Below are 23047 nucleotides of genomic sequence, written 5' to 3'. Positions count from 1 at the left end.
CCCTTTCCTCTATATTTGTTTCCTTTTTTTTACCAGTGTTTATTGTAAAATATAAAATTTAACTTAATAAATACAATTTGCTAACTTTATTTCTCATGTTTTACAGGTAATTTGGAGAGTGTGCTGCCTCCGATTGTGCAAATGAAAATATTTAAAAGAAGTTAAGACAAAAAGTACAAACCCTTTATACATTTGATTGCAAAGATCTCCACACACACAAAGAGAACAAGGTAATAATATGACCCAACATGGAAGGAACAAGATATTCATTATATCAAAAAAACTGTTAGATTTCCATGTGGGTGAAAAGACCAAACAATCAAACTTCACTCAGCAAGCAAATTCAATTTCAACTGTCAGCAAACATGACAACTGAGCTGTTCCACTTGAAGTGGGTCTGAACAGAGGCTGTTTATTAGTGTTATGTCAAGAGATGACGGGAACAGATGTATCAGACAGAAAACCTGGGACATACCCGAAATAAAAGAGAATAAACTGTAGTTAAACTGTATAAACTGTAGTTCCAGATGAACTGTTGTGTTCAGCTGGAATTCTGAGATGACTCTTAACTTCATTTCTGGATGGCGTGAGGAAGTATGTCGTCCATCTTCATATACGGTCTATGGTCATGATTATATAGCCACTGCATCATTGAACAGAGAAGCTATCATGACACTGCTTGATCATTTTAAACAAGTTACCAACTGCTTCAAATTAATGTCACAAGTTACACTGATCATGTGAAGCTGGATCATATAAATTATATGGGAATCTTAATGGCTCCATCGATGACATGAGAGTAAATGTTAATCCGGTCACCTGCAAGAGTTCTGTGATGTTTCAATTGCTAATCATTTAACAGTCAGCTTGGTTTTAGGACAATTGTGCTTTAATAGTGATAAATTAACTATTTGCATCCATATTTTAATAAGATGGCACCATACACTGAATCTCATTGAACCACTTTAAGTGCTGCCACTGCCCACAAGGCTGGGCGTCCCGTTCCCTGGCAGAGCAGCTCCAGTATTCTCCATGAGAAGTTACAACTTTTTACTAACACGTTCACAACTCTAGCAGCGCTTCAGTAAAACCATGAACGTCACCTATCCTATTTGTAGAAAGTAATATCTGCTCTGTGGTTATTTTTAATCTTGTGTAACTCCAGACTAACCAGTCGGCTAATGAGTGCCTCTGGAAATATGGCTGACTCAGCAGAAAACACATGCATACTTTTATAAAGCAAACAAACCATGACAGTTTCATCTGAAGATACCAACCAAGAATTTAAACCCAAGAAAAACAAGACGTTATAAAGTCGGCTTTGCTCCGATATCACCCAACTCGAATGAGGAAAAGTTAGATTTAATAGAGATCAGCAATAACATGGCATCTGTCACTATATCAGGAACTGCAACCTCAGACTGAAACTAAAGTGTAAAACAAGGCCCGAGTATATTTCCTCACTCCATTAAGCATCAGTTAAGTTGACATCCCATAGTGTGACCTTCAGGAAGAGGAGCCACAGCTGAATCAAATAAAAACACAGAGCCTGGTAGGAGACCGGACAGTTACTGCAACCTGAACTGTGACAGAGGCTAACGTTAACAGAGAGGAAGGAGGTGGGATGGCACAGTAAAGGTATGGATGAGGGATGAAGGTAAAACATAAAACAAACAAACAAACAAAAGTGTCATTCTGCATAAAAGTTCCCCCCATCAAAGACTATACAAATGTTTTGTACATTATAACAAGTTAGATTACAGCTCAGGTTTTTCTTTTTGTACAAGTCCAGAGGTGCATCTTCCTTTCAGCTCGTAAGGTCTGTACATCTTGGTTACAAAAAATACATGCCATTTCATATCTATGCACATAGGAACAAAATAAATGTTTGATTTAAAGGTAATCGAACAGTTTGACAACAGAGTCGAGCTGTAGTAAGTAACATGAAGTTCTATAATGTGCAGCAGAGACGGCAGCTTCGTCTGCCAGGAAACAAATATACACTCAAAACTGATCCAAACTCAAAAAGCAGACGGTATGATGACTGTGCTCCGTGTGCCAGACTAAAACTGGAGCGAGAGGAAAAAACGATGTCTGATCAAATCAAGTTACGAGACTAAAATGCACAGAAGAAAAACGATAATATTTTAATAGTGTACGTGTGTGAGTGACGGGCGCTCAGTGGCGTCTCATTTTGACTTTGCGTCCTGAGCTCTCCCGGTGTTTGTCGGAGTCCTGGCCGCGGCGCCAGTACGTCTCCGAGCTGCCGCTGCGGCGTCGCTGTCGGGAGAATGACGGGTGTCTGTTCTCCTCTTTATCCATCTCCAGGACCCTCGGCCTGGTGGAGGGGGAAGTGAGAGAGAGAGAGAGAGAGAGAGAGACGTCAAGTCAGATATGGATAATTTTTCACATGTGGACTGATTGTGCATTAGTTTGCATTTATGTCCTTTACACAAATACGTCTTAAGCCCATTTTCCACTGGTCAATAAACCTCACATATGCCTTTTGTCTGACCTTTGAGTAGTTCTTGTTTTTTACATCTTGTGAACAACGTGCAACATTGATTATTTTTATTTGTATCATGTAAAATGCAGCTCTGACAAGACAGTGACATGAGAATGCTCACTTTCCGGCACATTTGTGACATCAAACACTTTTTAAACAGGTTTATCCGTGTAAAAAAAAAAAGAAGGTATTATAAGGTCTCTATGTTTAGTTTTGCTTGAATCGAACTGAGGACATTTGTTTGTGTGGGAAAACACCCCCTTTGAAAAGAGCCACACTAAGAAAAAACCTGTCTGAAGGAGAGTTGTGTTATAAATACACAGCGGAGTCCAAAAGACCACTTTTGGCTGACTGGCCGTCGGGACAACCCCCCCACCCCCCCCACGACTAATCTGCCGCATCGTTGGACCGCAAAAAAAAATCCATTAACTTCTCACTCCATTCCAACTGCAGGGCCGGTCCCAGTGGTTAAGTCCAGGACTGAATCTTCAGTCCCAGTCGGACCTCGGCTCTCCTTCGTGTGACTGTCTGTTCATTCATGTTTTTACCTCTGTTTCTACCACTCTGTCTTTTCCTCCTACAACAACAGACCTTTTTTATAATAAAACGTGTCATGATAACAGACGGAATAAAAACCGATGGACGACATGACAGATCTCCAAAGGTGAAGACACGTGTACAAGTCATAAACCCAACCTCCTCCATGTTAGTGGATGGGACATGGAACAAACTCAAACATTGAATTACACACTCAGACGGTTTCTGTCATTTTAGGTCGGTGCAATCACTGAAGTTTTCATTTTTCCAGTAAGTTTGGTTGTAATTAGTTATTTTATATATAAAAACAGGGTGAACTGTCGTGATTGACAGCTGAGACTGACTCCTCATTGGTCAAGCTTGTGTATCGACGCGACCTCACTACCGCAGCTCTACCCCCCCCCCCCCGAACACTACTGTGCAGAATCTGACTCCAGATGATACCGGTGTAGATATCCGGTATATTTCTGGATAGTGGGAGGCGCGCTGTCCATCTCTTTTTACAGCCTATGGTCATGATCAGGTTTCCCTGGGTATGTTCCTATTGGACCCACAGAGTCTGTATTTGGGGCGTGGGGGGTGGGGGGTGGAGTGTAGTATACCTGTGTGCAGCATCAGGCCGTGCTCTGCGATGAGAGCGTTTGGCCTTCAGAGGAGCGGGTCTCTCTACCGGGGGCGAACTTAAGGGGCTGTCGCAGTCCACTCGAGGGGCATCGGCTCTGGTCCTAGGAGGAGGAAGAGGAGGAGGAGGAAGAGGAGGCACATGGGTTAGACCTGGATGTTATAAAAACAACCATACCCTCAGGAGTCAAGTTTGATGACTCACTTTCGGAGGATGATGACCGCACGCCGCTCCTTGATGTCCTGGGGCCGGATGCAATGGGTGATGTCGTCTGCAGCGTAGCCACTGAGGAGGAGAGAAAAGCTTTTATTAAGATTAAGATTAAGATACACACATCCCACACACATGCACAGACATGCACAGACACACTCATGCAAGGGGAAATTTAACCTCTGCTTTTAACCCATCTGGTGCAGGACAGACAGAGCAGTGGGCGCCCGGGGAGCAGATAGATAGATAGATAGATAGATAGATAGAGTACTTTATTCATCCCCGAAGGTAAATTAAGTTGTCATAGCAGCCGGTATATTTGAATACAATAACATACAATACAATACAATAAAATAAAATAAAAAATATTGAGGTAGAAAGAATAAAAAACAGAAGCACAAGATACAATAAAATAAAATAGGTAGATAAGGTGCAGTGGCAAGATGATGGTAATAGTACTGATGATATGATGGTAATGTTATTGTTAGACATAATATAAAAATAGTAGAGTATATATAGCAGTATATAGTAATAGATGTTAGGGGAGTAAGGTGCCTTGCTCAGGGGCACTAGACAGGGTAGGGAGAATCCTCTTGGATTTTTGGACAGATCAATCCAGGTTCGTCTTTTTGAACCAGAGACGAACCAGAGACCTTTTCTGCCCATAGTCCAAGTTTCTGCCACTAGTCCACCTGCCTCTCCCATTAAAGTGACACAGACAAACAGCAGGGATCCAAACCAGCAGCACCCGGTCCGGCCTGACTCACCTGAGCACCGTGACGCTGCCTCTCCTCACCGGCAGCACGAACACCGGCTCGGACACCCGGATGGGTTTGAACTGGAACCTGCAGCCGAAGCACAGGGCGCTGTCACTGAAGAAGGACACGGACACGATGGGCCGGGCGAAGATGTGCAGGGGGTCCACATGGGACACGATGCACCCCCCGGGCTGGTAGTCATTGATCACCGCACTGTTGACAAACCCTTCCGGGATCACCCCGTTGGCCACCAGCCGCTTGATCACCAGCTCGTCCACCCAGCCCGGGATGTCGTCCACCTCCCCCTTGCGGTACAGCCTCTCCTGGCCCGGGCCACGCTTCTCCAGCTGGGCCCCGTACGTGTAGCCCTCCCCGAAGAAGTACTTGTTCCGGAGGGGTGCCCGGTCCACGGTGTGCTCCCGGTAGAGCCCGGCCTCCCCCTGGGCCACCACCTCGTCGATCTTCCCCTCGATGAGGGCGCACTCCTCCGGGGTGAAGGCGTCCTCCTGCAGGATGCTGGAGCTCACCCGACGGGCCTCCTGCTCCCGGAGCTCCGCGCTGTCCTCGCCGTGCTCGGCCTCGTCCCCGTCGGACTCCCGGTACTCGCGCTTCCGCCCCTTCCCACTTCCATTGCTCGTCCCGTCCACGTATTTACTAGTCTTGCCCTCGTCCCGGTGCGGAGGCATGGACTTGAGCTTCTGCCTCAGGTCGGAGTATCCGCCGGACGCCATGTCAGCCCCGGCCGCTGGAAGAGCCCTGTGACTGGGGCGTGTTGCTGCGTGTGCTCCCGGGAAACAGACGTGTCAGCGCCGCATGTCAGCTCCGGGTTCACCGACCCCTCTGGAGGATGTGACCGGGTTCACCGACCCCCTGGAGGAAGTGACCGACCCCCTGGAGGGGAATGTGACCGCTGTCAAGCCCGAGGATCGATGAGGGGGGGACCGGTGGCTAACGGGAGCGAGCGAGTAGCTAGCACAGGCTAACGTGCTACACCGGCCTGTGGACACTACAACAACCGGCTGGTGTGGAGCTCCACTACCAATTAAAGAACCGGGAGATTAATAAACAATCAGATGATGAGATCCACGCTGCGTCGGGACCCTCGGGACCCTCGACCCGCTCAGCCAGCGGTGGTGAGGCTAACGCTAGCCCCGCCGAGCTAGCTAGGTAGCCCCTCTAGCCTGGCTCGGTGTGTCAGTCGCCGCCTGGAAGTGCCGACAAACCCCGCAGAGACATCTTCACATGCCGCCTCAGGTCCGCGGAGCCCCCGGGAGGAGCAGGCCTGCAGCTCGGTCGGTTGTCAGCATCACAGACGGATCACAGACCGAGTCCGAGGGAGAAACGCTGGGAATAAACTCGTGGAACCTGCTGGGGGATGTGCGCATGCGCCGTGGAGAGCTGCCACCGAGGGGGCGTGTCCGTCATGTGTCCTGGACGCGGATTTATTACAGGAGCGTGAGGGGGATATGACGTCACTGGCTGCTAAATCTGTCCCATAATAATAATAATAGTAATAATTCATTGATTTTTAATTTATTTCCAGCATGTAAATTAGAAAAGAAAAACTACACATAAAACTTAAAAAAAACAACTTAATGATTTAATCTACATATTCAAAAAGGAGTAAGAAGAAGTACAAACTTATTTAATCTCACCCCTTCTCCATGAGTCATTAATTAATAATTATTTTATAGTCAACCAGATTCCTATATATCTATAAATATAGAACTATACTAGTTAATACTTATGGGCCAATATTCATACGTTTTATTTATTCATTTAGTGTGTAAATAATAATAGCAGAAAATAGATCAAGTCTCTATTTTAATATCAACATTGTCCCACATGGTGGAAGGAAAAGATGTAATAACTTAACTGCTTAATGTTTTTATTTGAATGATTTAATATTCTGCAGGAGCTTGAACATTTGCCCTTGGGGACCAATAAAGCCTTAATCTTAAATATTCTTATCAAAGCATTGATAAAAATCATTTCATTGTATAATCTCAAACTGATACAGATTGAAATAAGATACTCGTTTTTATTGCTGTTTCATCATTTTAATAAATAAGCACAGAAGTGCACATATATCTCTTTAAAAACTTTGTACAAAATAAACAGGTTGATATGAACATTGGTTGGACGCAACAATGATTTACACCAACATCAAGTGTTATCATCAAAAGTAATACAAAAATAAAAAAAACCATCAGTTATAAAACACTGTCATAAAGATACAGATAAAAACCTATTTAATGTGAAATAAATGAAAACCACAGTAGGAAAACTATTATCAAGTTGTAACTATGAATAGAAACATTAAATAATAATCATATTCAGGGTTTCTAGGCTGAATTTTGTGCAGTAAATATAATACATTAAACCAATACACTTGCATTGACTTTAGTGACAGAGAAGCTATAAAACAAACACCTGAAGTCAAGAGGTAGATTATTTTTACAGGTTTCATTTCCACGTGTGTGTGTGTCTGCTTATAAGTGTGTGAGCACAGTTCAGCCAGGTGTTATAACATGGTGATTTCGCTGGGTGGTAGGGTGAGCCTCTTCTCCCGCACTAACATCATGTTTTCCACCTGCATGGCGATGACTCGACACAGCTCCAGGCCCTGTGGACAAACACAACCAGCGTCAGCACGGACACTGAACCACAGCGACACAGAAAAAAATCATTACTGGCAAGCGCGGCCTCTGAAGTGTGTCCTTGTCCGTGTTTGCTTGCGTAATAACCTGCTCCAGCTGCATCTGAATGACCCGTTGTGTGTTCATGTCCCCGAGGGTGAGGTCGACATACGGGTAACTGGTTCCAGCAGTGGGCCTCTGGGTGCGGCTGGACTGCACGTCCACCAGGGGGACCACTACCATCAGCTCCTGCACCACAGAGTCCACACATGAAACACTTCAGACTGCAGATACATGAGACTCTACTTCTGGGCTCAGGTTTCAGTCACGATGAGCTGAGTCATATTAGTGTGTGTGTGTGTGTGTGTGTGTTGGGGGTGTCCTTACATGGGTATCTTTGTGCAGGAAGTGCAGCCCATGTTGATTGACAGCGACAATGCAGGGGGCGTAGAAGGTAGTGGAGCTGCTGCTGTGGATGTAGAAGAACGAGGAGCCGAACATGGGGAAGGCACTGATCAGGCCTGCACACGCCCACACACAAAAAAAGATCTCGTTAAAGGGACAATTCACAGATTTTGCACATCAAATTCATTTACATTTTTAGTTGTATAATGCTTTTGGGCTCTGGTTGAGTTTTCTTTTAACATTCTGTGTTCCACTTCAAGGAAAATAAGTGTACCCTGTTAAATTACCAGGCATTTAATGTATCATAAAAGATTCAGTGTTTAGTTGAATTATTGGAAATGTCGGTTGCAACATTTTGGAGGCCACTGGAGAGGAAAGCTCAAAGAACTATTGAGCTTTGGTGATTCTAGTTAGACCATTACAAAAAGTCTATCTCTTAACAAAATCACTTTATTCTTTCTTGTGAACAGATGAAATATCTGTAAGTGTGACACATAACCAATGATTGATTTACCTTCACAGTTCATTCGTTGAAACTTGGAAACAGGAGAATACAGCCTTGACTTACTAAGCTTTTAACTGTATCACATTGTTCAATCACTGAATGTGGCTTTATGAATAATAATAATGCAACCTGAAGGACATAGTCTGTTTTTTAATCTGCTGATGGTGTGTCGGATGATTTATATGTTTGCTGTTGTTTTGTTGGGGTATGTTCAGAAGTTAAATGTGGGGACAGTTGAGCCTTGGCAGAGGTTTGAGCTCCACTGATATACAAACAGAGATCTTACCCATGAACTGCGCTCGGGCCTGGTGCGGATTCAGGGCCTGCACTTGTTGCATGTGCTGCGTCACCATGGTAACCCACTGCTGGGGCGGCTGCTTCTTGAACAGAGGTGCGGCGATGTACTCGGATAATTCATGTCTGGAGGAAGGATTGGGGGGGGGAGAGACAGAAACAGAATCTAAGATAAACACAAGTCTGCTTCGCTCTGCGATTTCCAACATGTCTCACAATGATTTTCAACGGCTCAGTGAGTCGCCTCTTCTCTGCGGCTGCTGAGTGTGTGGGCGGATGAGGAGACAGCGATAAGTAAGAGTAAGAGCAAGAAACAACATTCAACAGTTGAGAAAAGGAAAAGGAAAAGATCATAAAGTCAAGCAATCATCAAGTGAAAATGTTTCACTTCCACGAGAGACAGAAGAAAGAATTCTACACTTTTCAAAACACTTTAAAGAAAGAAATATATGATTCTCCTTTAATTTGAATATTTAATAGAATGTTACATCAGTTTTTTCTGGATTTAACACAAACAACAAAAATAAAGCAGGAAATTTAGTTTCCATTCACTTTCTGTGCATCTTCATTGTCTGCACTTTTCATTAGGGTGGTAAAAATCTAATTATGATTTCTCGTTTTTCCATCTAAAAGGAAACAAGACGGAGAGGAGTGAGCAAAAGGAAGGAAGTGGTGAAGCATATGAAACTCTTTAGACCAGGATGGGTTCTGTAAACTGAAAACACATCAGTTATTTCCCCTTGTGTCTGTTTGCTCACATGCTGGGGACGAAGACAATGTCTTTGGCTCTGTGCTGCAAAGCTGCCAGTTTGGAGATCTGGTTGAGCTGTTGATCGCTCACTTTCCCCTCGGGGAGCACATTAAGGAGGCCTTTACGGTAGTCTGGCAGGATCTACAAACACACACATACAACATTTACCTACACACATAAACAGCAGATATATACTGTGTGTATGTGACACATCGCCTGGTGTACCTGGTTATAATGCATCGCCACACACAGCTCGTTCTCAAACTTGAGCGGTTGAGTCCACACGACTCGTCTGAACCAGAAGCTGTAGCTGGTGTCGACCACCTCGGCCTCCGTGGCAACATCCAGGATGTACTCGTGTTTGTTCAGAGGACGCACATTCTGACCTGGACTCACATGCAAAACAACAGATGGTTATTGGTGACAACGAGGTATGAGTATTATCTAAATTGAACATAAACTACTTAGAGAAAGAACTAATATATGTTTCTCTGCAGTCCAGAGCTCAGGATCCGTATCCGACCTCCACCAGCAGAAAACAAACTACAGAGACACGACATAAAACTTGAAAAGTCATGTAAATATTTGCGGAGCCGCGTGCTGTGTGACGTGCTGTGTTTCTGAATAGCATAGAGGCGTGAGCAGCTGTCAGCTGTTCTCATGTGGAGATAGTTAATGTTAAAACAGGAAAAATAAACAGCAGAATGCAAAGTGTGCTGTTGGAGCGCTTCAAGGGGAGAACTCAGCGCTGGAGCTCTCAACACGGAGAACATGATAAAGCAGAAGAAACAGAAGTGAACGATGAATTTATTCACTCCTGGGATATAAGTGACTCACTAGGCAACATTTTGCAAGTTGGATGCATGAGAGGAAATTGTGTTTCTGATTGTTACAGACAGAGATGTCAGTGTTGTGTCGTATCTGTATCGGAAATGAGACGCTGATATTGAGCACGCTCGTGTCATTTTTCCACGGCAGCCATATCAGCACTCGATTGACTTTTCTCCCGCAGCTGGAAAACCAGAGAGCAGCCTGATCTGTGATCTGTGATTGGTTCTGCTCCACTGACAATGAAGAGGAGATTAACTGTGTGCACTAATACAACGTTTGCTATGTGTGTGTGTGACAGAGAGGGAGAAGCAGACGTCTAGGAGCAAACCTCTGTTGGTGACTAAAAATATGGCATATTCCTCCATGGCCTCCAGCCTGTGTAAACCCATCTCATAGCACAACTCCTCAATCACCTCCAGGGCAACCTGAAAAAAAACACAACAGCATCAAACCCGCCCGTCTGTGAGCACCCAGCTCCTTATAGATGGCTGTGCTGGTGAACAGAAGCTGAACACCTACAGAGCAGGTTTTGATTTTCACATGGCGTTCGATTCCTCCAGGAAACAGAACAGGCTGGCGCTTTGAACTTCGACCCGCCTGAGGAGGTACAAGCACACAGTCATTCAATATAGATACGGTTCACACACTGGACCTGTTGTGCTGGGGCTGAAACCTACATCCAGAAATAACAAAGTATAAATATATAGGTTCAACTTTCAGAAAAAAACATAAAAATAATCAAAGTATATAATGTGAGGGCTTGTGGATAAAACTACATCAAATATATGGTAGTAGATGCTTCAAGGAAAAGGATGATGATATTCTTTAGCTTCCTTATTGTCAAACTGAACATCTTCCTCTTTAATAATGTTTTGACTTCCACACACTGTCTCTGCTTCTCAGCCCCCAGCCCTCTGTTCCCTAAATAAATCATTTTGTCTTTTCTTAAACAGCCAACTGTGTTTATTGTTTGGGGAACTTATTACTCAAAAAGGAGTTGATAATGATTTTGTTTGCAAACTGTTTTCATGCTACACTGGTCGTCTTCATCATTATGGAAGAACATGTCACCAGAATATTCTCTGCAACGTTGCGTGCACTCAACGTTGAGGATAATATCTTTCAGCATTTGGATAAACAGGAAATTCATTGTTGGTCCTGAATAGATTTAATGTAAAGAGAACTTCCTCAAACTTATCCTTCAAAATTTGCTCCATTTTTTAAAAATCATCTAGATGCTGCTTACATTAATATTAGTAATATTATAACATAAAATAAAATTAGCTGCCACTACTTCTAATCTATAATGGAATGAGAGAAGAAATTGTACATGTATTTGAGTATATTCACACTCTAATTACTAGTTCTGAATACTTCTTGGACCTGAATACTTCTTCCACCAGTGCACTGACCATCATAGCTTTCAGCTCCATGCTGTTGGGCGAAACAATGCGGCCGCCATATTGGAAAGTCTTCTTCAGGTTCTCCCCGCATGCTTTAGCTATACCTGTCATATTAAAAGAAAATGTTACATGCCAGTTGCTTGGGCAGCAGATGTCCACATGTCAATCACGTATGTGTGTGTGTCTGTGTGTTTCACCCTGATACTGAGCCCCAGCGCTGCGAGAGGCCTGCTGCAGGTATTTCAGGAGGAACGGCTTGAGGACCTCAGAGCAGCGATGGAAAGCAGTCAGGATGTACAGCAGCCTCCAGCCTAGCTGGCAACTATCACTGCTCCAAACAGGAGAGCACAGACACACAGAGCATCACCGTGGAGAAAGAGACGCGTGGCGTGCGTCGGTTTGTGATGTGGAACGTGTGGTGGTGTTTAGAAGACTCACGGTTTGGAGCTGGTGTTGCCATTGAGCTGTTTGAGGAGCTGGCAGTAAGCCTCATCCCGCATCAAGGTGAACTCTCCTATGAGCTGAGGACATTCACACACACACACACACACACACACACACACACACACACACACACACACACGCACACAAACACACACACACACATATAAGCAACTGTTGAAGAGAAAATGGTCGTCTACCACATAACTCTGCGTGTCCTCACCTTGAGGAACGTGCTGACCGCCTCGTGCTCCGTCAGTCCCCTTGATGGCGAATCACCCATGAAACGCATCGCCACTACACAAAACACACAGGCAGACACACACAGAGCAACTTTCAGAAGAGGACGTCTTGGGAGCAGAGTAACTGTAACATGAGGAGAAGAACTTACACATGAAGAGATCCGAGGCCACTCTGTTCATGTGTGCATCCATGAACTCTATCAGCGACTCGGTCAGAGGAGTCTGAAGAGGAGCAAATCATGAGAGAAGTGTTATAAGGACGAGCTAATAGAGAGACCACACAGAGACTGGAGAAGAGAGCTGGTGTTTTAACAGTCTGTAAGTTACAGGAAGAAGAAGAGGCACCTTAGAGAACTTGATCATTTCACTGGGCTCCCTGGAGTCTCTGTTCTTGCCTTTGCCTTTCAGGGAATCTCTGAAGAGAAGATCAGGGACAAAGTGAAGACTTGAGATCAAAACAGGAAAGTGAGCGGAGATCATTCACTTCAACAAAAATATATATTATAAAAATACAACATTTCAAGAAGAAAAAGTCCGTATTTTTTATTCCATGAAAGTGCAGAAGCAACTAAATTTCACTGACTGTGATGCACTCACTATTCTGACTTGACCCCATCTATGTATTTGTATGAAGTGAATACCTGAAATCTTTAGAAAGGAGATGGAGCTGATTTCAACAACTTTTGAACTGTGTAATTTAATCTAAATTGTGAAGTGTTTTGAATGTAACACCTACAATCCACAGGTGTTTTCTTTGTGTGGTCAGACTATTTTTTGAGTGACAGCTCCACTCTCCTGGTAGTTCTGCAGCCCCTGCAGGAGAGTCCCACCCGTTGACCTGTTATCAATATGATCACTCATATCATAGCTAGAGGCAGTTGTTGTTTGTGCCCCTGTCTCTGTATATATATATATATATGTGTGTGTGTGTGTGTGTGTATAGCCGATAGGTCAAAGGTCAAAGTCAAGGTCACTAGAGAAAATTAAAAACCTATAATGATTGGAAATTGATTCTCCATTACATGATGTCATATCATAAGTGACGTCATGAATAAGTCCCAATTAAGTAATTCACCCAGGTATTGAAATTATTTAATCCTGACATCACTAAGAAGTCACAGTGTCCTCATATTGTAAACATAATGTCATGATGGCATCATTATAAAATAGCATTATTACAATATGAAAAATCTAGCATCGTCTCATTAAGTACATACAGCATGAAGTATTATACTTTTTATAAATTCCATCATAGTTTTACCCGATTTCAACCTGACTATGTCTAATTAAAGTAATTTAATACAACACTGAGGGTGTGTAGAGGCTGGAGCAAATGTACTTCAATAATTTCTACCAGTAGATAGAACCATTATTTCTCTCTTTGTCTCACCCCTTCCCGCTGGGTCCCCGTCTGAAGTATTTCCTGGCGAACTCCAGGATGTCATATTTACTGTCCTGCAGGCTCCTCTCATCCAGATCTCCATCAGGGAATCCATCCAGGGAAACTTTCTGAAGGGCAAAGATTGACAGTGAAAAACCACCTGACAGACGGCTGCATGTGTGTATGTGTGTGTGTGTGTGTGTGTGTGTGTGTGTGTGTGTGTGTGTGTGTGTGTGTGCGTGTGTGTGCATGTGTACCTCAATGGTCTGATCTATCTCGTGTGCAGCCATGGTTGATGCCACGGCAACAGCAACAGCTGACGACACAGCAAACTGTCCCGCCCCCCCGCGAGGCTCGGCCTTACGGTCCAGTGGCAGTGACAGGAAGTCAGGAGCAGCAACGGGATGGACGCACTCGGCCGGAAATGCACCTGAGCGGCCGAACACGGCGCCAAACTTCCAGCCTGAGAGAGAGATTACAAAATGCAGTTACACAAACACACACACACCTGGCTGCTGTGTCCCTTGACAGCCCCCACCCATATAAACCCTGATCACGCCATTTCTTTTAGAGGAGGTCAACTTTTCATTTAAAGTCAGATCAATATCTCCACGCGTTTCTTTCTCATTAACAATGGAGAGCAGCTCGGGCTCTGGGACCAGTCGGAGCCCGAGAGAAAACCAACAGAGCCCAACAAGAAATGTTGTTCTGTCCAAAACCAATAGCAGTCGGGATAGTAAGACAACCCTTGTCATTCATGTAAAATATCAGATCTCCTGCAGGGGGCGCTGCTTCCCTTGTTTAAGTGCTGTTCAGTAAAAGTGATGTCTTCGTCTTCCTCAGGATGAAGAACACAGCTCTGCATGAAGCTGCAGCTTCAGGGTCCTGAAGGACTGAAGTGTGCTGAGGTCCTGCTCAGGTACCACACATCTGTACCCACACACACACTGCAAATAAAGATGGATGCCTTGATCGCCCCCTAGTGTCTGGCTTCGGTACAGATCCTAAACTCCTCCTCCTCTATGTTAGCAGATGGGACATGGACCAAACTAAAAAGTAAAAGTAGACGTTACATATACGTTTAAAGATGTTTCTGTCGTTTCAGCTTGTTCTTATCTCACTGATGTTTGTTCAAGTGTTTCTGATCAGTTTGGTTTCAATCAGTTTTTTGATGACATAAAAACAGGCTGAGACGTGAATGATTGACAGCTGACACTCACTGAAGATGACAGTGTTTGTATCTTAATATTTTAGTATTTTAACAAAGGACTAATTAATTCTTAGTGCTCTTTTTGTGTATTTATGTGTTGTTATGATGTGTATGGGTTGTGTGTGACTACTGTTTACAAACCAAATGGCCCCTCGTGGACAGTAAAGAAGACCTTAACCTTAACTTAACCTTTATTCAACTTTTTTAGTTTTTCATTCTTCTATAAGTGAGTTTGTATTTGTTATTTTTACAAGTTTCTCTTCATTAGTTTTGAGATGTGCTTTATAAATAAAGATGTGATTTATCATTATTAGATGCATCGATTTGATTTGACTTTAATTTTGACTTTATGTTGTGAATGAGGATAACACACTCTGCCTCTCTCTGAAAGCTCCTCTTAACACCAGGTGAGAACAGGCCGCTGGGAAATGCAGTAAGTCCTGAAAAACCAAACGACACAACCAGCTCCTCCCAGTCAGGATATGTCTTTATCTCCTCCCTTCACAGGTGTGTCAGTGTAAGAACCAGTGAACAACAAGCTGTGGACTTTGGGACATGAGTCACTGCAGGAAATGAACGAGAGGGGGAGGAGCAGAGATTTGTTTCTGTTCAGAGGAAGTGAAACTCTTCTACAGTCACTGGCACCAGCTGAAATGGCGCAGCAAGAAAATCAACGGGACAGAGAAAGATTCTGCTGTTCGATCTGTCTGGATCCACTGAAGGATCCGGTGACTACTGGCTGTGGACACAGCTACTGTCTGAGCTGTATTAACACCCACTGGGACAAAAAGGAGGAGAGAGGAAGCTACAGCTGTCCTCAGTGTAGACAGACCTTCACACAGAGGCCTGTCCTAGTGAAAAACACCATGTTAGCTGATTCACTGGAGGAGCTGAAGAAGACTGGACTCCAAGCTGCTCCTGCTGATCACTGCTATGCTGGACCTGAAGATGTGGCCTGTGATTTCTGCACTGGGAGAAAACTGAAAGCTCTCAAGTCCTGTTTGGTTTGTTTGGCCTCTTATTGTGAAAAACACCTCCAGAGTCATCTTCAGTCCCCTCCATGGAAGAAGCACAAGCTGGTGGAGCCCTCGGAGAAGCTACAGGAGAATATCTGCTCTCGTCACAATGAGGTGATGAAGATGTTCTGCCGCACTGATCAGCAGTGTATCTGTTATCTCTGCTCTATGGTTGAACATAAAGACCACGACACAGTCCCAGCTGTAGCAGAAAGGATTTTGAGGCAGAGAGAGCTCGGACTGAGGAGACAAACAATCCAGCAGAGAGTCCAGGACACAGAGAAAGATGTGAAGCTGCTTCAACAGGAGGAGAAGGCCGTCAATGGCTCTGCTGATAAAGCAGTGGAGGACAGTGAGAAGATCTTCACTGAGCTGATCCGTCTGCTGGAGAAAAGAAGCTCTGATGTGAAGCAGCAGATCAGATTCCAGCAGGAAACTGAAGTGAGTCAAGTCAGAGAGCTTCAGGAGAGACTGGAGCAGGAGATCACTGAGCTGAAGAAGCAAGACCGTGAACTGAAGCAGCTCTTAGACACAGAGGATCACAACCAGTTTCTACACAACTACCCCTCACTGTCACCACTCAGTGAATCTACACACTCATCCAGCATCAGGATCCCTCCTCTGAGGAACTTTGAGGACGTGACAGCAGCTGTGTCCCAGGTCAGAGGTCGACTACAGGACATTCTGAGTGAGACAGAAACAGAGACTTTACAGATTGTGTCTCCAGTGGAAGTTTTACTGCCACAACCAGAGCCAGAGACCAGAACTGACTTCTTAAAATATTCACAGGAAATCACACTGGATCCAAACACAGCACACAGAGGTATGTTATTATCTAAGGGAAGAAGAAAAGTAAAGTATATGAGAAAAAAACAGACTTATTCTAATCACCCAGACAGATTCACTGATCTGCCTCAGGTCCTGAGTAGAGAGAGTCTGACTGGACGTTGTTACTGGGAGGTGGAGATGGTAGGACATGGAGCTGGTGTAGCAGTCACATACAAGAATATCAGCAGAGCAGGAGACTCACTTGAATGTGGATTTGGAAAAAATGATAAATCTTGGATGTTATTTTGTCATGTTAACCGTTATCACTTTGATTACAACAGCATCAGGACCCCAGTGTCAGGTCCTGTGTCCTCCAGAGTAGGAGTGTACCTGGATCACAGTGCAGGTGTTTTGTCCTTCTACAGCGTCTCTGACACCATGACTCTCCTCCACAGAGTCCAGACCACATTCACTCAGCCTCTCTATGCTGGAGTTTGGGTTTGTTATTCTCCTGGAGACACAGCTGAGTTCTGTAAACTCAAATAGACTCTAGTCATAAAAAGCAGTGATTTAGATTATGCGTGTAAATCTTTAACTTCTTTTGTCTCCATGTTTGTTGATCAAAGTTCGTCGTGGTGACGTTTCTGCTCCATACAGAGATCAGCTGTTAATCAAACACTGACCTTCTTTTATCACACATATTTAGTTCTCACTTTGTAAAGACAGAAATCTATAATTACACTGACATGAATGTGTTTGAAAGAACAGGCCCATGAAACAAAATAATTAACTAGAGAGGCCAGCCAACGTCACCATGCCCGACCAAAACCCAAATACTGTATCAAAAGTTTTGTCCGAACTCCGGTAACCACAAGACTCACCTCTTCTCCACAGCTAGACTCATAACCAACAGCCCGAGTCTCTTGTGCTATGTAAGGTTTGTTTATGGGAATTCTGTTGTCCAGGTGTAAAAAGTTTAATAAATAAATACATGACGATAAATTACAAATGTGAGTGTAGGTGCACTTTCATTGGAATCAGTCTCATCCACTATCTGTTTGACGTGACTTCTCCTCACCTTTGATACTTTCTCATCTTATGTGTCATCAAGAAATGACACGAATCAATATTTTTCAAATTGCTTCACCCTCGTCCATCTGGAAAATAATTTTTTCTGATACGATATTGTATTCTAGGAGCGCCGCGGGCAACGTTAACATCACCGCACCTATTTCTCCTTGACATAAAAAATACTCTCATACCTCCAGGGCGCACAGACACGGGCCAGGTTAGTAAATCTCTCCAAGCTGCCAGTTTGAACTGTCACTTTGTTTATTCTTGGACGATGCAAACATCTGGTTACAAATATCTGGATGATCGATGGGATTCTAAAGCAATGTGATACGAATTTGAATCTCTAAATGGCAGTTTCAAATGGAATTTGATGTTACATAGGGAGAATCGAACTCTTTTCATTGCTTCTTGCTCTATGTATCTTTAGTTGTCAGAGTTTGGCCTATCAGTTAAAGAGTCTTAGAAGTCATTAGAGACCTGTGTTTATCTCCAGCAATCAGCAGGAAACCATTAAAGCATGAATGATTGTTTGAAGTCTTTAATGCTGTAAAGAAGTAAATCGCACTTACTTATAGCACTTTGTATTTTTGTTTTATTTTTGAAGAAATTGTACTTTCTTGATTCTTGTGGTTCTGGGTTTGTACCCTCGGGGTTGAATGGACTTATTGTAAGTAGCTATGGGTAAAAGCGTCAGCTAAATGAAATATAATGTAATGTCATGTAATGTAATGAAGGGGCAGCTCCTCTGGTTCAGGAAGCCCGGGATCGTTCAGTTGTGTTCAGAATGTTGACGATTTTTGTTTTTTCTCTCCATGAAAATTACTTAATTGGTCGGACACAGATCCCAACAGAATTAATCACAGCATGTAAATGTAGAGGGCGCTGTTGCTCAATAAATGTTGCATTGTGTTGCTTTAACCTGGGAATAATAAATCAGTAAAAACTCACCAAAGTCTTGAGTGTCTCTCTTCAGCTCCTCCAAAAACACCACCTTCTTCCTCACCACACAGCCGTAGCTATAACCTGGAGGTGAAAACACACACACACACACACTTGGATCAGAGACGCACAACACACATACCACGACATGATTTCCACGACATGAGCTGTGTGTCACCTTTCTCCAGCCCGTCCATGACCTGCAGCCTGATGACGTCTCCTTTGTGGAAACTGAGCATCGAGCGGTCGTCCGTCACAAAGTTACGTTCAGCGATCACGTAGTCTGAGTCCTGAGGGGAAGGAACACACAGATACATGCAACCACACTGTTACACAAGGTTGTATTTGATCATATTTGGACTAAATTGTTTGTCGCTTTTGCATTTTCACACTTTGCCCAAAAATCTGCTGATTCCCTGTATCACAATAAACTCTTTCTGACATCTTCCCGAAAAGAGCGTTGAGGGGATTTAGCAATTCCCCCCCCAAATTGGACTAAATTACAGCCGTGTCAGGTTGAATGAAAAGTGATGAGTGTGTTTATGTGTGGGTGTCAGCAAATTAATAGAATTCCGTCTGCCCTCTTTAAGCTAAGAGCGAGTGTGTGCGCTTCTTACCCGTTTGATCTCACAGATGAAGGTGTCTACGAGGTGTTTGACTTGCAGGGCTTTGGCTGAGAACAGGATCAGCTTCTCATTGGTCAGGTTGAACTCCAGCATGTTCTCTGACGGGATGGTTACAAACAAGATGTCCGCGTAGCTGGAAAAAAAAACAGCGAGACTTAATAAATACACTAAAACATACATAAACACTTTCCGGGGATCTAGTAAATTTAAACTTGTTTTTAAAAAGGGGGAATGTTTGGCTTTAGCAGAGGTTCTAGTTTCAAATCTATTACAACCTATTTCTCTCCTCTTTCTGCCATCAGTCAAATGTGACACTTTACTGTGATATTAATAGAGCTGGCCATAACGTGATCATGTGGAAATGGTGATTCTATTTATTGACTGGTGACATTTTGTGTTATTTCTATCTTTTAATCCAAAGGTTTAAAACGTTTTTGTTGTCCTTATATCTTTGGTTACGACGACAGCTGAGGATAATTTGTCCTTAAAATATCTTCAAAAAAGTGTCAACAGGCTTTAAATCACATTTATCTGGTTTCACTTCTAATCCTGAATTGTGAGACAGGCCTTGCTGATCACACATCAGGGAAAATTGAAAACTCACCGGATCCGTACTATCTGTTTTTTCACAAACCAATAAAACAAATCTACCTGGCCATTGAAAAATAATAAATGAAATATTTTGACATATTTGAAGCACAAAAGAGAAGCACATACGTGTACGGCCGCAGGACTCTGAAGTAGTCTGGGGCGGCAGCGCTGCTTCTTACGGTCTTCAACAGCTTAATTCCGCTGTGTGACACTGACAACAACTGCACACCTGTTCCTACACTACCCTGCACACACACACATAAAGTAAAAATGAAAGTAACACATGCAGAAATAATTTCCCCTCTGAGGATTTACAGCACTCACCGAGGCAGGGAAGAGTCGGGAGAAGTAGATTTCCCAGGTTTCCCTCGCTGCCGTCACAACTGTCTTCTTCACGTGCTCCTCCACCGGATCCATATTCTGCTCCACCCCGTGTTTAGCTGTCAGTCACACAAACACACACACATTAACTCACGATTGTTGAGCAGATCTGTTTGGATTAGAGTTTTTTTACGGTCCAAATAAAACACGTCTGCAGGAAGAACAGACAGACTACCGAACAGAGCTTTCATTCTCTGCCTTTCATCACGAGTGATGCGAACGCACGCCTCTGACAGAGTGTCATTCACGATCTGTGGGAGCCAGAAGAGAGGAGAAGGAATGTTAGAAATAATTTAGTTTGAACCTTCTATGATAATTTTGTTGTCAGAAAAATATGGAGCAACATTGGTAGAAAAAAGGTCAGTGATTTAAGAAACATTTTAAAGGGGAACTCTGGTATTTTTTAAGCCTGGGCCCTTTGTTTATAAAATGGTTGTGTAAATTAATAGTACTTATAAACACTTTTGGAACTGGTCCACCGGCTGCCACGACACGGCGGCAGTTTAACCTTACGACGCAACTGCCACAGTCCATTAAATGTGCACTTAAAGGGCTTTTATTCACCAAAATAGTTATTCTGAGTCTTTGTGAAGAGTCCGACAGTACACGTCTCATTTAGCGAGAGGTCTCACACTAGAGTCGCAATGAGACTTGGAGGGAGAGAGAGAGAGAGAGAGGCAACAAGATGCTGTACGGTGATGAAGCTCTGGAAACTCATGTAATGTTACCAGACTCTTAGCAAAGACCCGTAATAACAGTTTGATTCTATTAACGGGAGAATTTTTTTTACTTTTAGTGGACATTTCTTGGACTTGGCACAGTTGCCCCATTAGATTGCATTTAGCCACTCGCTGCTGTGTCGCTGCTGCCAGTGGAGGTGATCTACTGAAGCTCTTCCATAGGTTTTGGAAGGTTCCATAATTGTAGGGCGTAAATGACATGAAATCCACTTTAAATAAAAACATACAACGCTGATATTAAACACATCTGTTGATGTCGTGTCCATAGGGCTTTGACTCAACCACCTCAGAACTTACCTGTTTGAAAATGAGGTCAAGCACCACTGGATTGTTGAAGCTGTCTTTGGGATAGAAAACCTGTCATAATAAAAAGAAAACACGCACAATAAAACACAAACATTTTTCAGTGGATCATGATGTTTTTTGTGTATCTCTGTTTGTACACACCTCCTTCCTGAGGTACAGTCTCCAGGGGACGTTTGTGTAGGTGTAGTGCTCTTCGTTGGTGCTCTGATGAAGTTGTGTCTGGATGCTTTCTGTCTCCACTGGGAGCTCTCGAGAAACTGCATCAAATACATCAGACTACACGTTAGCTTCAGTTTTACTCAACACGTTAAACGCTCACAGACAGTTTGATGGCTTCTACCCGATGCTCAAGTTTAAAGGAGGTTGTTGAGGCAGAGACGTGAAGATAATGTGTGAGGTGGAAGGGACAGATTTTCTAAAAACAATGGTTTGTTGTTGGAGTTGTAGCTGTCACACAGCTCATGGAAATTAATAGAGCTCAACTGATATTCATATTTGGGGGCGGATATATATATATAAAAAAATTGGCAATGATTTTTAAGATCTTCTTATCAAACCTTTATGAAAAGGAAATGTAAGTGAGGCTTGAAATTGTACAGTTTAACCACAACATTTTATATAAAAACTTAAAATTAAGTAATATCAAATACAACCAAATGTATAAAACTTAAAAATAAAGTTACATCAATGCACATCTTTTTATTCTGTAAATAAATCACTGCATATTAGAAAACATTAATGCAGATACTAATATGTCTGTGAAAGGTTCGTGCTGGCTGATTTTATCCACGGCATAATGACTTCACAATATATATATATATATATATATATATATATATATTCATTCTGTGATGTAACAGGTGCTTATCTGTATTATACGATATATGAGAAAACTTGACGGTCTAAACAGTCTAAAATAACAAATGCTGTGGGTCAAAGAAAAAGAAGCAGCATAAATAAAAGGTTTGAAACAATCTGCAAAAGGCTTTTCTTGAGAAAAGGAAGGAATTCAACCAGATCTCTCGGGCTTTGGGCTGCACACGGTCTGTTCTTGTGAAAGCTCGACAGGACAAGTTAACGCTGCAGTGTTCTGACAAGGGGGGGGGGGGAGGGGGTCCTCTTGGAATATGTGAAGTGAGCCTAGTGTGGCGCTGTGTGGTTACCTGGAGGATGTTTGGGGAGAGGACGGCCAGGTGCTTTCGTCTTCAAACTCTTAGTGGGTTTCAATCCCACCTCTTTGACTGCAGGTGTGGCGGGTGGGGGGGCAGCTGTGCGTTTGGGCTGGACACACACACACAAAAGCATTTCCTTGCAACACAACCATCACTGTTATTACCATCAGGGGATTTGTGTGTTTTTTACCAGGGGAGCAGGAGGGTGGTCCATCTGGGGTTTGAGGATCTGTAAAGCTTCATCGTGAGCGGTCTGCCTCTTCTTGAACTTCCCCTCCGGTCTCCTGAACACATGCACTCAGTGTCAACTCTGCAAATTACTAATCTTTGCATGATGTAATTGTAAACGTATCGTGTAATCTGCGCTGTGTTTTTCTTGTTTAAACACAATCGCTCTGGTTCTGTGTGTGCTCACTGGGAGCCACAACATTGCAATCAGTGTGTGTTGGTGGTTTGTCTCAGTCGGGGATTTCCAGTGTGTGACCAGTGATTCTGGGACTGAAGATAACATCGTGCTGCTGTGCTGCAAAAAAACTCCAACATGCAAACTCCTCAGTGTGTTTGTGTGCGACCCATAGACTGTGCGATCTCACCTCTTGCCTGGGGGCAGCTGATCTGTCGGTGGAGGCGGTGAGTTGTATCTTTTGATGATATCTTTAAAGTACAATGAATAAGGTGAGCAACAAATTGATAACACTT

At 43.4% G+C, this 23047-nt stretch overlaps 3 protein-coding genes across 3 annotated transcripts in view; 1 reads left to right on the top strand and 2 right to left on the bottom strand.

Moving 5' to 3' along the window:
• Positions 1–391: 391 nt before the first annotated feature.
• On the bottom strand, positions 392–6028 carry alkbh5 (alkB homolog 5, RNA demethylase). The gene is made up of 4 exons (XM_061090934.1): positions 4643–6028; positions 3870–3950; positions 3646–3768; positions 392–2338 (listed from the first exon to the last, which is right to left on the bottom strand). Exons 1-4 carry the CDS (start codon positions 5362–5364, stop codon positions 2179–2181), a joined length of 1086 nt encoding a protein of 361 aa, XP_060946917.1. The 5' UTR covers positions 5365–6028; the 3' UTR covers positions 392–2178.
• Positions 6029–6977: 949 nt separating this feature from the next.
• Positions 6978–23047, bottom strand: part of myo15ab (myosin XVAb) — a 41363-nt gene continuing 25293 nt past the window's right edge. Inside the window, exons 46-72 of the mRNA XM_061083144.1 lie at positions 22942–23002; positions 22539–22632; positions 22340–22457; positions 21318–21433; positions 21168–21227; positions 20306–20381; positions 20074–20189; positions 19876–19994; positions 19150–19291; positions 18711–18822; positions 18542–18616; positions 13783–13988; positions 13535–13653; positions 12490–12559; positions 12294–12366; positions 12126–12199; positions 11900–11982; positions 11659–11789; positions 11471–11565; positions 10578–10655; positions 10387–10483; positions 9453–9613; positions 9235–9368; positions 8469–8602; positions 7660–7793; positions 7381–7521; positions 6978–7259 (exon numbers count right to left, since the gene is read on the bottom strand). Of these exons, the coding sequence (XP_060939127.1) occupies positions 7158–7259; positions 7381–7521; positions 7660–7793; positions 8469–8602; positions 9235–9368; positions 9453–9613; positions 10387–10483; positions 10578–10655; positions 11471–11565; positions 11659–11789; positions 11900–11982; positions 12126–12199; positions 12294–12366; positions 12490–12559; positions 13535–13653; positions 13783–13988; positions 18542–18616; positions 18711–18822; positions 19150–19291; positions 19876–19994; positions 20074–20189; positions 20306–20381; positions 21168–21227; positions 21318–21433; positions 22340–22457; positions 22539–22632; positions 22942–23002 (2921 nt within the window). The 3' untranslated portion in view covers positions 6978–7157. The remainder of the gene's footprint in view (positions 7260–7380; positions 7522–7659; positions 7794–8468; positions 8603–9234; positions 9369–9452; positions 9614–10386; positions 10484–10577; positions 10656–11470; positions 11566–11658; positions 11790–11899; positions 11983–12125; positions 12200–12293; positions 12367–12489; positions 12560–13534; positions 13654–13782; positions 13989–18541; positions 18617–18710; positions 18823–19149; positions 19292–19875; positions 19995–20073; positions 20190–20305; positions 20382–21167; positions 21228–21317; positions 21434–22339; positions 22458–22538; positions 22633–22941; positions 23003–23047) is intronic.
• On the top strand, positions 15363–18545 carry LOC133023877 (tripartite motif-containing protein 16-like). The gene has a single exon (XM_061090933.1). It carries the CDS (start codon positions 15389–15391, stop codon positions 17063–17065), a length of 1677 nt encoding a protein of 558 aa, XP_060946916.1. The 5' UTR covers positions 15363–15388; the 3' UTR covers positions 17066–18545.

Source organism: Limanda limanda, chromosome 2 (genome assembly GCF_963576545.1).
Source record: "Limanda limanda chromosome 2, fLimLim1.1, whole genome shotgun sequence".
Lineage (NCBI taxonomy): Eukaryota > Metazoa > Chordata > Actinopteri > Pleuronectiformes > Pleuronectidae > Limanda > Limanda limanda.
This window is presented reverse-complemented; position numbering and strand designations above follow the sequence as displayed.

Coding starts and splice junctions, on each gene's coding strand:
- LOC133023877 (XM_061090933.1), top strand. CDS start 15,389: ATGGCGCAGCAAGAAAATCAACGGGACAGAGAAAGATTCTGCTGTTCG.
- alkbh5 (XM_061090934.1), bottom strand. CDS start 5,364: ATGGCGTCCGGCGGATACTCCGACCTGAGGCAGAAGCTCAAGTCCATG. Junction 3,951..4,642: donor GGCAGCGTCACGGTGCTCAG/GTGAGTCAGGCC, acceptor TCTCCTCCTCAG/TGGCTACGCTGCAGACGACA. Junction 3,769..3,869: donor GCGGTCATCATCCTCCGAAA/GTGAGTCATCAA, acceptor TCCTCCTCCTAG/GACCAGAGCCGATGCCCCTC.